Genomic DNA, 15,674 nt, shown 5'->3' with positions numbered 1-15,674 from the left:
CTGAGTCACCACATGGACATATTGCTGTAACCTTCATCCTTCCTCGCCCCATCCCGTCCCTACTGTTTGTTACCCTAATTGGTTGCATCAGGGCAGCGACTCTGTCTCTTTGTTTCCTCCTACAAAGCACCTCGCTCACTGCTGGGCACTGTAATAACAAGAATCATTTCTCTGTGAAATGTATTGTATTTCCTCCTAGTCTACATCAACTGCCAGTGAATGTCATTAGTTCACTTTACAGTCATGCTTCCCTCCTACTAAAATTATGCACAAGATCATTACAGCATTTTGGTATCAACTATGGGATTAATGAGCAATGACCATTTGGCTCCCTTCCTCCAATCCCAACCAACCCTAGTCTGTCCTCTACACACGTGAAGGGTAGCAGGAAGAGAAACAAAGATGCTTCCACAATCCTCATGAGGGGTAGGGGTGGAGAGAATCAAATGACTCCACTCCTTCCTGGAAGAGGTGAGAAAAGGTAGGCAGGGCAGAGGGATCTTTACCTGGTGTTAGTATTTTCCACCTCTTGTGAGGTTATACAGACGCTCCCCGGGTTACGCAGGACCTGACTTACGCAAATCCGCACTTACAGAAAAAGTTCCGTAAGCTAGAAATAGGAGGGGTTTTTTGTTGTCGTTTTTGCATAACGGTCAGGTATACATTTCCGACTTACACAAAATTTGAGTTATGCAAGGCGTTCTGGAACAGAACAATTGCGTAAGTCGGGGAGCGTCTGTACAGTATTTTTATCTGAAAAATATAAAATTAGGGCATAGCAACACACAGCAGGGAAATCATATTCTGCAGCAAAACACCACCATTCCCAAAGAAAGGGAAAGATAGGCAGGGGCTAGCACAGGGAAACAGTGGGATTTTTAACTGCCCTGTATCCCCTTTCTCCTAGAAGCACAGCTGTGCTTTAAGCAGCAACTCCTGAGCTCCGGGCCACTGCCAAGTCTCACTTCCTATTATAAAAACTAAAGAGGGAGCCAGCTGCTATTCTCTATTTAGTTTTTATAACAGTAAGTGAGCTGGGCTACAGCTTGCTACTGAAAGGGAAGCCGGACTCCTGGGAAGTAGGAAGAGTGAGAAACAACCCAAAGAGTCAGGAGACCGGCACCTTAACATAAAATAGCTATCAAAAATAATAATTTAACAAATATACTCAAAACAGCAGAAGAAACATTTTCCCTACTATTTTCTAACAACACGGAGACTGCCAAACCAACTCAGATCAATAGCACAGTATCCTGTCTCCAACAGATGTTAGTTTAAAAACCCAGTATAGACAATTATGCACTAACTTACCCAGGGGGAAAGTTTCTTCCTGACTCAGGCAGTAAGTGGTTAGTTCATGTCCTGAAACATAAGGGTTTATGACCCTTATAAAAATTTTATCCAATCTAAAGTAACTGTGGATATTCTTGTTATTCGTATACATACCTAACAGGGTAAGTTCTCCTATTCTTTTACTATCAACTACTTTTCACAGTGGAAGGACACATTACATAAACCCTCCCAAAACTGTTTAAAAAAAATTTTTTTTTACATTAAGCAGCCAGGCTCTACCTGTAATAAGCCCTTCATTAATAAGCTATGGGTGCACTTTTTATGTGGTTACAGACACTTGGCCTACAGCCTCATGCCTCTCAACACACCCCAGGCATGACAAACAGACTGCTAATGGACACTCCAATGTGGGTTATTGCAATAGGCTAATGATGAACAGGCATGTGTATCAACTTTGACTACCAAATAAACGTATATACATACGTAGTCCATGACCAAAAATTCTGCAATATTGAGTTTGGGTTCAGAATGTATTCTTCTTAAAAAAAAAACAATGATATGTGACAGTTCTTGCTTTTTCCCACACCCCTATTTTATCTTCTCACAGAATTCATCCAATTAAGCTATTGAACAGTGAAAACTCTTCTTGGTAAGGATCATCTTTTTGTTGCGAGTGCGTACTATGCCTAGCACAATGGCTCCCGTTCCATGACTAGGGCCTGTAGGCACTGCCACAATACAAACAACAACCATATTTACATGCCTTAATGAATCGTTCTGACTAAGTACAATGAAGTTACCTTACATAATAAATATAAATGTTTGCAACAGATCCCTGCCCCAAGGAGCATACAGTCTCATTTGAAACAAGACACAAGATGGAAGTGTAACAAAGAGAAGGAAGATTATGGTAATTACAGTAACAAATGTGAGCATTCACATTTATGTACCTTAACTATGTGCCCAACCTGATGGCTCTGAATCATTTGAGAGTTTTTTTAATCTAGTTGCGGTGTTGTACAGCAAGCTAAATTTAAATTATGAGTAAACAGAAAAAGGTTAGAAAATTTCATAAAACCAAATTAAAACCAGCAGTTTTCTCCAAGGTCTGTAATTTAAATTTGGCTTCTATATTCATATTCACTAAAAAGAAGTGGCAAGATTTTCAATAATGCTGAACACCTGCAATGCCCACTGATTTCAATAGGAGGCAAAGGATTTGTTCACAACCTCTGAAAATCAGGCCATTTCTAACTAGATAGTTACATATTAATTTACAGCCTAGGCAGCCAGATGTATTACTGGTGGCCCAAGCATATATATGTTTGTTTATATTTCTCCAAACTATACCTGGCTACTGGTTCGGGGATGGCCCCCGGGCTAACTGGCACCTGAACTCCCTTTTCCCACTCCTGCCTCCAGGGGTCTGCCAGCACATAGTACTCATCAGGGTTCAGTTGGTAGGAGTCGGGTAGCTTCATGGCAGTGATCAAGTCCGTTCTGAACACCTGTGAAGAAACCAACCAAGAGAAAGAACAGAGACACTGACATTTGATATTTACACTCTATGATTCACAGCTCCAGGGTAACCATGGAGCAGTGCATAAGAAGGTCACTGTACCAACACAAACTAACAGACTATTACAGGACAGCCATTTAACTTCACATCAGGGGGTAGAGAGAAGTGGACATTGATACAAAAGACATAAGGCTGACGGCTCTATGATTTCTAATGTTCACACTGTGAAAGAAGCATAAGCCTGAGTGGTGCCCCATGCCTGTAAGTCCCTCTAAAGTTTATGAGAATTGCGGGTGCTCAAAGCTTCTCACGATCAGGCACCAAAACTGTAGCATTACCCACTAATAACAATGGACCCAATCCGGTTCCATGTGAGCACTGTACCAATACTCCCACTGACTTAAATAGGACCAGGACTAAGCCCTGTGTTTTTCAGTTTACGAGATCCCTGACTAATCTAAAAGAATTCTAAAACGCCTCTGTGATCGTAAACAAGGTATGACCGTAACGTGACCAGCTGCAATAGCAAATTCTAAGCACGGCAGCTAGTCTTGAATTGTTGTGTTTTTTTAAATTACCTTAAAGATCAACTAAAATGAGCTTCAGACTAGATCTCTTGGGGCATCTCCACATTCAGCACTAGCGTTCGCTCATCTACCATCTGCACTTTAACACACACAATTCCACTTTGCCTTTTCAAGGCATCAGCCTCTAAAACCTGCAGAATGTCTGGCAAGTTTTGGGTTATCTGCCATAAACAAGCAGGGATGCGGTCTTTAACAAGCCATAGGAGGAAATAAAAATGGATTCACCCTTGTGAGGAGTATGCCGTGCTGCTGCTATGGCAGCTCCATTCTGCCTGGTTTGCTACTGCCTCTCAGTGAAGCAGAAACTGAAGGGTGATATCACAGGCATGAGAATAGCAAGACAGCACCTGCCTACACATCTTCCAGCATTCCCTGCCCCTTTTCCCCCCAACCAAAACTGCTACATAACAGTAATAACTAATACTTCACCCTTTTCATCTCAGTAGCTCTTTACATACATTAACTAATTAATGCCACATACAAAGGAACGGATGTGCAACAGGGTTTTAAAGCAAACAAGCAATGAAAACTAAAATGTAAGATTGTAAACCAAGCCCTTTGCCAAACAGAACAAGGGAATCAGCCCATCCAGCACCAGCCAGGAAAACCACAAGAAAAGTTCATATGCAAACTCATCAGTTTATGGCAGGTATAATCAGCAAGGCACATATCCAGCTCCATTCTGTATAGTTATGAAGTTTCAGGCAGATTTTCACGAAGGCAAGACACTGTTCCTAGACTCTCCAAACATTGCTAATGATGCAAATTTACTTTACTTTACTTCAGATTTACAGCTACTCTTGTGCTGAATCCCTAATCCAACTTCTATATTGGCTGTTTTGAGTTAGTATCTGACAACAGTTGTGTCTGGCTGTGGATAAAGCACAAATCTGTAAGGTATGTGCATCCATTGTGGTTGACACAAATCATAAATAAATCCCTGGGGATAGTGCCTTCTTTCATACGCCATTAAAACACTTCAAATTACAATAAATCATCTATAATTTTTTTACATGTTTTAGGGAACCAATCATTAGTCTGATCATTAGTAAAAAAAATCTCTACAGTAAAGTACAGTATAAAAAGCTTGGCCACATGATATGCCCAAATGTTTTTTCCCCCACTCTCTCATTCTCTCTGTTTTGCCCTGGATTTCTCATTGGGGAACATCCAAGTGTAACTTATTTTTATTCTTCAAAACTGTTTACACCCAGTGATGACATTTTTTGAATTTCAGGTGCAAGTCTACATTTTTGTAAGAATAAATCCCACTACAATTAAGTATTAATTTGTAAGTTTATCAAGAAAAGAAGAAAAGGGTGAATATAGGTAATGTAATACAATAAAATGGTTTTTAAAAAAATCTAAACTATCAGTCCTGTGAGGTTGCAATCAAGAAATGAAACAGAATCCACAAAACAAACTTGCTCTCCCAGTAAACTAGCAGAGCCAGCCATAGGGTTTTAGACTTCTAGTGATTTGAGTAAAAAACAATATATGAAAATTTTTCAGTCTGATAGCTTGTGGCTAGTTATTTTGGCTACCTCACAAGAAGTTGTTAATGGAATACTTGACCATCAAGAAAATCCTTTCCAAGACTCTCTGCCTTGTGTCACTGTCCTTGCTGTTCTGCTAATTTCTGATGCAATCAAGGTGCCTGGAGCCAAAAGAAGTTTACAAAATTATTATCTCTGAAGAACTGGCATGCAGCACTTCAGAGATAGAGAGAGGGTGAAATCCTGGCCTTGCTGAAGTCAATGGGAGTTCTGCCATTGACTTCAAATGAGGCAAGGATTTCACCCTGTGAGTTTAGTGAGTGCCACTTATCTGCTGGCACACTGGCATCAGCATAGCATGCTGTCGCACACAGAGACAATACAAGAAATAAGAACAAACAGGAGCTTGGGGGAAGTAGGAGAAAAACCTCTCAGACTTAGAAGAAAGGCAAAGGGAGGAAAAAACAGAATATTGGAAGAGCCACAGGTTAATGTGTGTGTGGCGGCGGGGAGAAAGAATCACCACAAAATAAGACTGGGCCAAGAAAGACAAGATCAGGGTTTGAAAAGTTATCTCTGGTCATTTACTTGATGGTCAAGTGGCTCTCTTGCGTACATAATACCCCCATGAAAAATTGATTATCCCCGGGGCGAAGGAAGTATACTGTCATCATGAAATCTAGCTAAATATGCCTCTCCCCCAACATCAGACCTGCAGCATTTAAAATACTCTGACACAGTGAAAATGACTGAACCCAAGAAATTTCACCTTCTGAAGCTAATACCTGGTTTTCAGCCACAGTGCAGTCGGAGGTCTAATGACTGTCTCAGACCAGTTCAGGCAAGGGCATCTGCAGTGGGTCATATACATTTGGTGCCTACAACTGACCCACCCAAAAAGTCCAAATTGATTTACATTTCCTTCCTTGATTTGAATTCCTCAAAGCACTGCAGATGAAGCTTAAAAGAGACAGATGTCTGGTTTGACAAGTCTGTTAACAAATAAAAACTATTAATTAAGGCCAAATAAAGGCTATGAAACTACTAAAAATAAACTTTTACTGTTCACCATAAATCAAGAACAAATAACCCAAACCACTGAAAGAAAGAAAGAAAGAAAGAAAGAAAGAAAGAAAGAAAGAAAGAAAGAAAGAAAGAAAGAAAGAAAGAAAGAAAGAAAGAAAGAAAGAAAGAAAGAAAGAAAGAAAGAAAGAAAGAAAGAAAGAAAGAAAGAAAGAAAGAAAGAAAGAAAGAAAGAAATTTCAGAGCTATGCTGGGCTGGTGCCAAACTAGCCCAGTATTCATGGCTAAAAACTAACTTGGTGCTGGCAGTGACTGTGGTAGCAGCTGAACTCCCGGCCAGAGGAAAGGTTGCTGGGTGCCAGCTGAGATGGAGCAGAAAAGGAAAGAAAATATGATTAGGAAGAAATCTATTCTTTAACAAGGCACGTGTGTGTTTTACTAGACAGAGGTAGCAAAGTGCAAGTACAATTCCAGAAATACCTCAGAAGGTTTTCGGTCTTCATGTCTGGAGCATGAATTCCTCCGGTGTCGCGATCTGGAATGCTGGGACCAGGTGGACAAGCCTATGGGATAAAAATGATCAACTGAAAAGAGTGCTTTCATCAGTCAGAAAAGGACTTTGCTCACACTGTTCACACAAGTAGGCCAGTTGACTTCAATGATACTACTTGACTAAGTAGAGCAAGATTCAGCCTTTTATCACACATCTCAAAAAGACTATTTCATAATGAACAAGCAGGGGAAAACTGCTGGCTCAGTCTAGCACTTCTGTGATCACTTCCATGAATTTTTTTTATCCCGACAGCTACATTTATTGACTTTGCAAAAATGACACTTTTATAGGCATCATATTAGAAAATCTATGGCACAACAGTTCTTTATTTGAGCAATACTGATCCAAACACAAATCACTTCCTTAGGATTAAAAACTATCTGGGAGATCTGTGGATAGCCTGAGATGAAATCTTCAAAGCTAATGTACTGATGTCCCAGCAGAACATACTTTGTCCCCATGATTTCTCTTAGGATGGACTTCTTTTCAAGGTGAAACAGAAAGCCATTCCACACCCAGGAACCATAAGACTATATGATGTCTGTCTGTCTCCTGGCATGAGGAAATTACCGAGCATGGTCATGGGGTTTTTTATACAGTAACTCCTCAAAGTCATTCCTGTTAAGTTAATGTTGTTTCATTGTTACGTTGCTGATCAATTAGGGAACATGCTCGTTTAAAGTTGTGCAATGCTCCCTTATAACGCTGTTTGGCAGCTGCCTACTTTGTCCACTGCTTGCAGGAAGAGCAGCCCGTTGCAGCTAACTGGTGTGGGGCTTGGAACCAGGGTGGATCGGCAGCCCCCGTCAGCTCCCCGCTCCCCTAAGTTCCCCCGTGGAGCAGCTGCCCATCAGGCTATCAAATGCCGGCAGTTCAGCTGTGCCTCCCCCCACTGCCGTGTGCTGCTCCTGCCCTCTGCCTTGGAGCTGCTCCTGGGAGCCTCCTGCTTGCTGTGCAGGGGTGGGGGGAGGAGGGGCCTAATATCAGGGTGTCCCCCGCCCCCCGCCTACCCCTTCTCCATATAGAGCAGGGTGGGGACAGGTCAGGGCTCAGGACAGAGAGAGACCACAGCTGCTGTCTCAACATTTTAAAGGCAATGTACTTAGAGTCAGGTCAGTGTACTTAAAGGGACAATGCGCATCTCTCTCCCCCACACACAGGGTGTGTGTGTCTGTCTGCCATGCTGTCTCCCCTCCCTCCATTCATGCGGCCTTGTAGAGTGTGAGGCTACATTAACAACAATGTGCTAACCCTTGAGGGCTCAGCTGATTGCTAGTTCATAATTTAGTAGTAAGGCATTCCCTGGGAAATATTCCTTGTGCTGATCAATTTAATTTAATCAAACAACATTTATTGGCATGACAAGGTAGACAAATGTTACTCACGTCAAACTATATGACAATGGTGAAAGGAAGAGACAACACATTAGCATGATGGTGGTTAACAAAGGAGGAGGGAAGACTGGAAAATGAAGCACAGAAGTTGACATAGAGGATGTAATGGGGAGATCAGAGTGTCCACATAATCAGAGATAACACTGCAAAGATTACACAGCTCTGAGCCTTAAACATTAACAAACAAAGCAGGGTTGGCACAATAGCCTTAAGGTTAATACTCAGTTCTTTGCTGTCTCGGCTAGTAAGTGCTGGGAGCAATTTGTAGGCTTCAGCTGCGGACCATGAGAGCAGTATTGCCTCACATCACTCAACAGAAACCTGCAGTAGTATGCAAGTAATATGGCAATGAACACTGAATAAGAACAAGTCTTCAATCCTCCCTCTACTGGGAGCACAAAAAATTATTTTCAATGTAAACTTACTTCACAAGACTGTCACTCAAAAGAGGTAATACATAGTTGCTGGACAGAAGCATCCTCTAAGATATAATTTTACAACATTTGGCATCCCACTATCTTCAGGTAGTAACACATTTGTGAGTCTGGTTAAAAAAATGCTCTGTTACAGAGTGGTACACAATGGATGGTACATGGAATGTTCACAGTGGCACAAGTTAAGTCAGTGTGTGTAGCAACTGGATAGAAATCCTAACCTTTAGGATAATCCCATCAGAAAAGAGAGATATAAAGGGACACATTCAATGTAAAAGCTAATAATTTTGGGGTCCCTGTCTCTTTATATGCCCTCACTTGGGAGCACGGGCACTGCTTTGCACAGACATGGACCTGAAAACGCTGCTACTTATTATTTCCAGTCAAGAGGGCACAGGTGCATACGCTCATACAGTGAAGCACCCACAGAGACATACTTGAAGTCATTGCAGGTACTTCATTTGACCTTGAGTCCTCCTTGCCATTGTTGTTTTGTTTTGTCTTATAATCACATTTTGATACTGTAAAATGTTTTTCTCTTCCTTGTGCTGCGTGAAAGATCGACACAAAACAGAAGAAAGTAAGTAAGGGCGATTCATTTATGTGCAGAAAGTCAACACAAGGTTAATGTAACACTTAAGTCTCCCTTAAAACCTATTTTGAGACCTTAAGTGAAACTTAAGTGGTGCACTGGTCTTCTGCTGGACCTTACCACAGTGGAGAATTTCACTCTGACTGGCTATCCAAGATAAATAGTGAAACCAACCACAAAGATCTGACAAATGCACAAAGCAAATTAATGGAAAAAAAAAACTCACATTAAACTATTTTTTTCTTTAGTTCCTTTCAATTATAGTATTTAGATGTTATTGTTAAACATGTAAGTAAAAATTATTCAGAGAAGTATGCTTTTCCAATTGACTTTGCCCCTTAAGTTACACAGCCACACACACTTTTGCACCTAGTTGTCCAGATCTTAACATTTTTCCAATCTCAAAAACATTCATGTCTGATCAACTACAGCCACAGCTATTGAAATATTTAGCTAATTAGGCTGTTGCAGCAGCAATCTAGCAGAACTGAGATTTCTAATTCATAGGTGGACAAGATTGCTGTTTTTTCTTACATATTGGGAGGGGTTGTTTGTTTTTTGCATTCAAGGTACAGAATGACAAACTCCATTAACAAGATGTTGTTTTATTCTGTAGTTTCTGCCAGTAACACAGCTAGTAACTGGAAGTTTGTTACAGTTCACAGAATCATAGACTTTAAGGTCAGAATGGACCATTATGATCGTCTAGTCTGACCTCCTGCACAAAGCAGGCCACAGAATCTCACCCACCCACTCATGTAACAAACACCTAACCTATGTCTGAGCTACTGAAGTCCTCAAATCGTGGTTTAAAGACTTCAAGGTACAGAGAATCCTCCAGCAAGTGACCCATGTCCCACGCTGCAGAGGAAGGCAAAAAAATCCCAAGGCCTCTGCCAATCTGCCCTGGAGGAAAGTTCCCTCCCAACCCCAAATATGGTGATCAGCTAAACCCCAAGCAGGTGGACAAGACTCACTAGCCAGACAACCAGGAAAGAATTCTCTGTCGTAACTCAGATCCCACCCCGTCTAACATCCCATCACAGGCCATTGGGCATATCTACCACTAATAGTCGAAGATCAATTAATTGCCAAAATTAGGCTATCCCATCATATTATCCCCTCCATAAACTTATCAAGCTTAGTCTTGAAGCCAGATATGTCTTTTGCCCCCATTGCTCCCCTTGGAAGGCTGTTCCAGAACTTCACTCTTCTGACGGTTAGAAACCTTCGTCTAATTTCAAGTCTAAACTTCCTGATGACCAGTTTATATCCATTTGTTCTTGTGTCCAAGTTGGCACTGAGCTTAAATAATTCCTCTCCCTCTGTGGTTGTTCACAACTGATACATGCATCTGGCAAAACTAAAACAGTAGCAATGTGATATACTTCTGGATTTTTAACTATGTGCTTTAATTCAGCTCTAGTGATACGTTTATATCAATTGGAGGTTGACAGTAAGCAAGCATGTGACTTTTTCTGAACAAGCTGCTAACGGATAGATTTTTCAGATTGTATGTGTGTGTCCCTGGGAAGCTACTGGAGGTGGGGAACAAAAATAATTGTTGGCATATCTTCTGTCTCCATTTGTTTCATTAATACCCTTTTGGTTAATTCAAAGTATTTCTCAGCTCTGTTACTAACAGACACTACAAAACAAAACATCCTCCTAAATGTAATTCTGTTAATCATAAGAGTGCAGAACATTACAGCTATGCCACTGACCTGACCTCTTAGTGCTGCATGGAGACTCAAATCCTATCACCATTTCCTAAATCTTAATACTACTTCCTAAATTGCTCTTACATGCTTCTGTTAATAGAGAATCTTTACACAAGATTGGCCATTCTGGGAGGAATAATTCAAATTAGAGCAGACCTCTACCGAGTATATCTGTGGTTGATATTTTCTCCCAAAAATCTAATCACTTCCTAAAATGAAGGACAGCACGAAGTTTCTTACATAATTCAAGAGTGACGGTTTCCTCCCACACCCTACATTTTAGCTGATGAATATATAGTGTAACCTTTTAATAAGAGGTACCAATGGGTCTGCTGATTTTTTTTCTGGCCAACAGAACAGGCGGTTTATAAAACCATGCAATAAGCGTGGGGGGACTTCTGGCTGAATTAAGATTTTACTGACCATTAAGACAGGCAAGTGTAGTTAACAAGTTAAAGTTAACCTCGCACAGGTTTCATTTTAACAGGGAAAAACATCCAATTAATGAATAAACAAACATAAAAATAATTATTAAGCATGCACCATAACAGATGCAAACATCAACAGATTTAGATAACATCATTTAGAAACACAAATGCAACAAATTAAAGGAGCAAAAGAAGTGACACAACAGGACTAAATATAACTAGTCCTAATAATATGTAAAAGGAAAGATCTGATTCTACTTCCAATTAAATCAATGGCAAGATATCACTGGATTCAATGGAACAAGGATCAGCCACAGCATTTCAACAAAGGGGGTTTGACTAGTTAAATTTGTTCATTCTTTGGGTAACCCAGGAACAATATTATTGAAATAACCAAGAAAACTACAACAAGGAAAAGAAGGAAGTATGAAAGGCAAATCACTTTTCATTTCCACCCTTTAGTAGAAATTTGGTAGCAGAGAGATCTCTGAATAATCACTGAAAGAAAAAGTTCACAGGCAATTACAGATATTTCACTGATAAATTACCTGATTTTTATGTCCAATTACATGTACTGAAGAACATTCCTGGACTACAGGAAAGCGACTACCTGTCATTGCTAAAATAAAAGTACTGGAGCAGGTCTAAAAACAATGTGGTACTTTTGTATCATATGTGCTGTAGATAAACTTAAGAACACACGAATCTGTATTTTAGAGAGATTCTTGGTATTTTTCACACAAAACAAATCCTCAGCATTAAAGCTGCACAACTTCTATGTCACCAATGTATTTCTAAAAAATAATCTTCTCCCAACAGTAATTCACATGTTTCCCCAGTTTCAGAGAAAAAAGCACAAGACAGTTATTGAGACTGGCAAGCTATCAAAGATCAAGACAATGTTTTACAGTTAAACTCCAGTCTTCGTAAAAAAATAAATAAATCAATCAATCAAATGGAGATATCAAAAGTCTGCATCACTGGGGGTTTTACAAATAAAACATTCCTAACTAAACAATTTACCTTGGGGAAAATTTTTCTTGTGTACTACATGAATTAATTCTATAACAGATGGAAGATTGATGACAAACGGTAACTCCATCAGAGTTGTTGTACATGCCAAAATCCACATTTTATTGTGAATATGAAATGCACAACTTCAAAGCACAAAGTGTACCAGGCATTGCAGCGCATCAACCTGGGTATAGAAACAATGGAGAAGTAATGAAAATTGGAATCCTTCATCCTAACATCTCTTTCCTTCTTCAAGTGGGCCAAATTGTTCCGTGGGCAGCTTGACCCTAAAATACACCTTCATAAGCCTGGTTTACAAGTTAATAGGAAATCTTTATAACTAATGTCTGACCATGACACTTTATTATGAGCAGTGAGAGGATGGTCTGATCAAAGTACTGTATTTAACCTACAAATAAAATCACAGTGATACACTTTAAGTCTTCAAAACTAACAAAACATTACCCAAAATACACAATCCAATCAGCATTAGAAAATCAGATATAAATATATACTCTTAAGGGACCTATATACTTCCTATCAACAGGTGATGTATGTATTCAGCTAACATTAACACCTACTGAGAGTTAAGCATACAAATCATCCAGGCATTACTGCGAACAGAGACCCCTAGAAAACTCCTTTTTTAAACCAAAAAAAATGCCTCGTGGGTGTTACAGTGGGTTATATCGGTCTGTTTGGGCCTGATCCAACAACTCCCACTGATGTCAATGCAAAATCCCACTATTTCAATGAGAGGCAAATCAGCCCCTTACTTCAAGTCTGCATTTTGTTTTCCCTCATCAAAAAACTTATTTAACTAGGCATAATTAAAAATAAATGGACAGTCTCTGGTTAAGAGAAGCAAGACTTTGGCAGACCGCAGCACTGGAGAGACAAGGAATGAAACTTATAGGAAGATGTAAGTAGAGCAACTTTCCTATATTATCTGCGGAGACTACGTGCCTGATATTAGCCAAAGCCATATCTTTTTTTTTTTTTTGCTTGTACACTATTAATGAAATCACAAAAATACAGCTCCTTCAGTATTAGAAGAAAACTGTGATCAAGAAATTAGAGAAGAGACCTATGTTTCACACTTGTGAAAAAACTAGAATTTGTAAAAGGAAAAGAAAAAATAATTGTCTCTAACTATATCAATTTGTGAAATTACCAATCAAAAATATGTTTTGATTTTAGAAAGCCCATTAAAACAGAGAAGTCCTTAGCGCTACCAAAGCGCATCCAAAACCTTAGCAAATTCTCCCCATCCACCAATATTCCACTCAGCATGAAGATATTCAGTTATACTGTATATCATGCATAACACTGTTGTAAAACCACCTGTAAGGCATCCAGCAGTGTCCCAAGAGAGCTAGAGGCTGCTACACTCTGAACACTTCAAAGCTTGAGAACACTGGGAGTCTAAACACACTTTTTCTACTGTAAATACAACTCTGCTAATCACTAAACCAAGCAGGATAACGGTGCAAAACATTTCTGACATGGATGCCTGCCTGGCTGCTGTTTTTGCTAAGTGCTGGCATTTCCAGCTGCTTATACTCTTTCCAGACTCGCTTTGAGGTAGAGTAGACACTGCTGCCAACACTACACTCTGTCAGAAAGATCTGCAGCCTGAGAAGTAAAAGGAAATGCTTAGTCTCCCTGTCTGCTGCCTGAGCTGCCACTCTTCACAGTAAAGCCCTATTTCAGGCATATCTCACTGGCCAATGGTCAAACTACAGGATGAAAATCCAACATGAAGGGCATAAAGTAAACAGCAGTAGAGTATCTGAGGCTAATTTCCCCATTGTACTTAGTAAAAACAGCTGCACACGTATAAGTCCACATACCATTTCTTATAAACAGGGCCCTACCAAATTCACGGCCATGAAAAACACGTCACGGACTGTGAAATCTGGTCTCCCCCCGTGAAATGTTGTCTTTTGTGTGCTTTTACCTTATACTATAGAGGGTTCAGAAGAGGAGACCAGTGTTTCTCAAATTGGGTGTCCTGACCAAAAAGGGAGTTGCAGGGGAGTCACAAGGTTATTTTAGGGGGTGACGGTATTGCCACCCTTTCTTCTGCACTGCCTTCAGAGCTGGGTGGCTGGAGAGCAGTGGCTGTTGGCTGGGCGCCCAACTCTGAAGGGCAGTGCCCCGCCGCCAGCAGCAGCCCAGAAATAAGGGTGGCAATACCATACCATGCCACCTTAACTTCTGTGCTGTCACCTTCAGAGCTGGGCAGCCAGAGAGGGGAAGCTTCTGACTGAGGGCCCAGCTTTGCAGTCAGCAGTGCAGAAGTAAGGGTGTCAATACCATACCATGCCCCCCCTCTTTACTTCTGTGCTGCTGCTGGCAGCAGCTCTGCCTTCAGAGCTGGGCTCCCAGGCAGCAGCCACCATTCTTCAGCTGCCCAGCACAGCCACCAGCAGCAGCAGAGCAGAAGTAAGGGTTGCAATACCGCAAACCCTCCCCCCAACTCCTTTTTGAGTCATGAAATTTACGATTTTTAAAATCCTATGACCACGAAATTGACCAAAATGGACCACGAATTTGATAGGGCCCTACCTATGACTACTAAATAAGTTAATATTCAGTCCAGTGGTCTAATTAAAAAAAGACTGAAAATGAATAATATAAAAGGTATTTTACATGCAGTTCGAAGACAGGTGCCTCATTTTTCTCATCTTTCATCGCCATTTGACTTGGTTCTCTCCAGACGCTACTTTGCAGACTTTTTGTCCCAGAAAGCATACATCATCTTCTGTAGCGTAAGTCACTAAGCCAAAACTTTCAACTGAGAGAGCCTAAAATCAAGCATCTAAATCCATATTTAAACACTAAACTAAAAAGACCTCATTTTTGAGGTGATGATCATGGGATGTCAATGGAAGTTGTGCACAGTTCTGAAAATCAGGCCTTGGAGATCTCAGATTGTGCCCTCAGAAATTAAGATACCTGTAATTACAGTTCAGTTTTGGACATTTTATCCATACAGTTTGGTTGGGTATAAAATGGCCGCAAGCACATCTTCAGAGTTGGAAATCTCTTCACTTTGCCTGAGTTATAGGCCCTCCATATGGGGGAAAGAGATTCTCTGCATCTCAAACAAAATCCCCTTTTGTCATCTGACAACATATTTGTTTCTGTTCCTTTCCAGATAATTCATTACAATGACCAAATATCCATTAGTAGTAGCCACGTTCTTCAGATGGATTCTTCACAGGGAAGTTAGGCATCGACTCTTGATCAAAACCTATATTAAGTAAATTAGTATTGTTTACCTCGGATTCTACTATGTCAGGTTACCTATAGGATGACCAGGACAATGATATTAGAGTGCAATTCTGGTTACACTGCATTTCAGCTTGCTTCTCCAAAGCAAAAGAACTCCTCATTGAGATCCCAGGTCTGGTGTTAATTAGGTATTAGCTCTAAATCCTTTGAATCTTTTGTGTTTCTACCTGACTTTCAGCTTTAATGGCCTGTCTTTCTGCAGTGACAACCTGTGCTGAACGTGCCTCCAATTTTGCTTCCAGATTAGATAGTGTATACTGTAGAGTGCTCGTCGTTAACAGCTTCAATGTGTTCATCGTCCACAGAGTTTCACATCTTAT

General features: G+C 40.4%; 1 protein-coding gene across 7 annotated transcripts in view; it reads right to left on the bottom strand.

The window, feature by feature from the left end:
- The window catches only part of JADE1 (jade family PHD finger 1), an 81,144-nt gene that overhangs the window by 33,146 nt on the left and 32,324 nt on the right, over positions 1-15,674 (bottom strand). For 4 of the 7 annotated variants that reach the window (XM_073341109.1, XM_073341110.1, XM_073341108.1 and 1 more), the window contains 3 exons: positions 6,399-6,481; positions 6,215-6,280; positions 2,644-2,801 (listed from right to left, as the gene is read on the bottom strand). In XM_073341109.1, coding sequence (XP_073197210.1) covers positions 2,644-2,801; positions 6,215-6,280; positions 6,399-6,481 — 307 coding nt within the window. Of the gene's footprint in view, positions 1-2,643; positions 2,802-6,214; positions 6,281-6,398; positions 6,482-8,736; positions 9,016-12,063; positions 12,196-15,674 lie in introns of those variants that run through there. The other 3 variants (XM_073341114.1, XM_073341111.1, XM_073341113.1) reach the window with 3 other exon arrangements.

This window comes from Lepidochelys kempii, chromosome 4 (genome assembly GCF_965140265.1).
Source record: "Lepidochelys kempii isolate rLepKem1 chromosome 4, rLepKem1.hap2, whole genome shotgun sequence".
In the NCBI taxonomy this organism is placed as follows: Eukaryota; Metazoa; Chordata; order Testudines; family Cheloniidae; genus Lepidochelys; species Lepidochelys kempii.
Note: the sequence above shows the minus strand (reverse complement) of the source record. Positions and strands in the feature narration are given on the sequence as shown.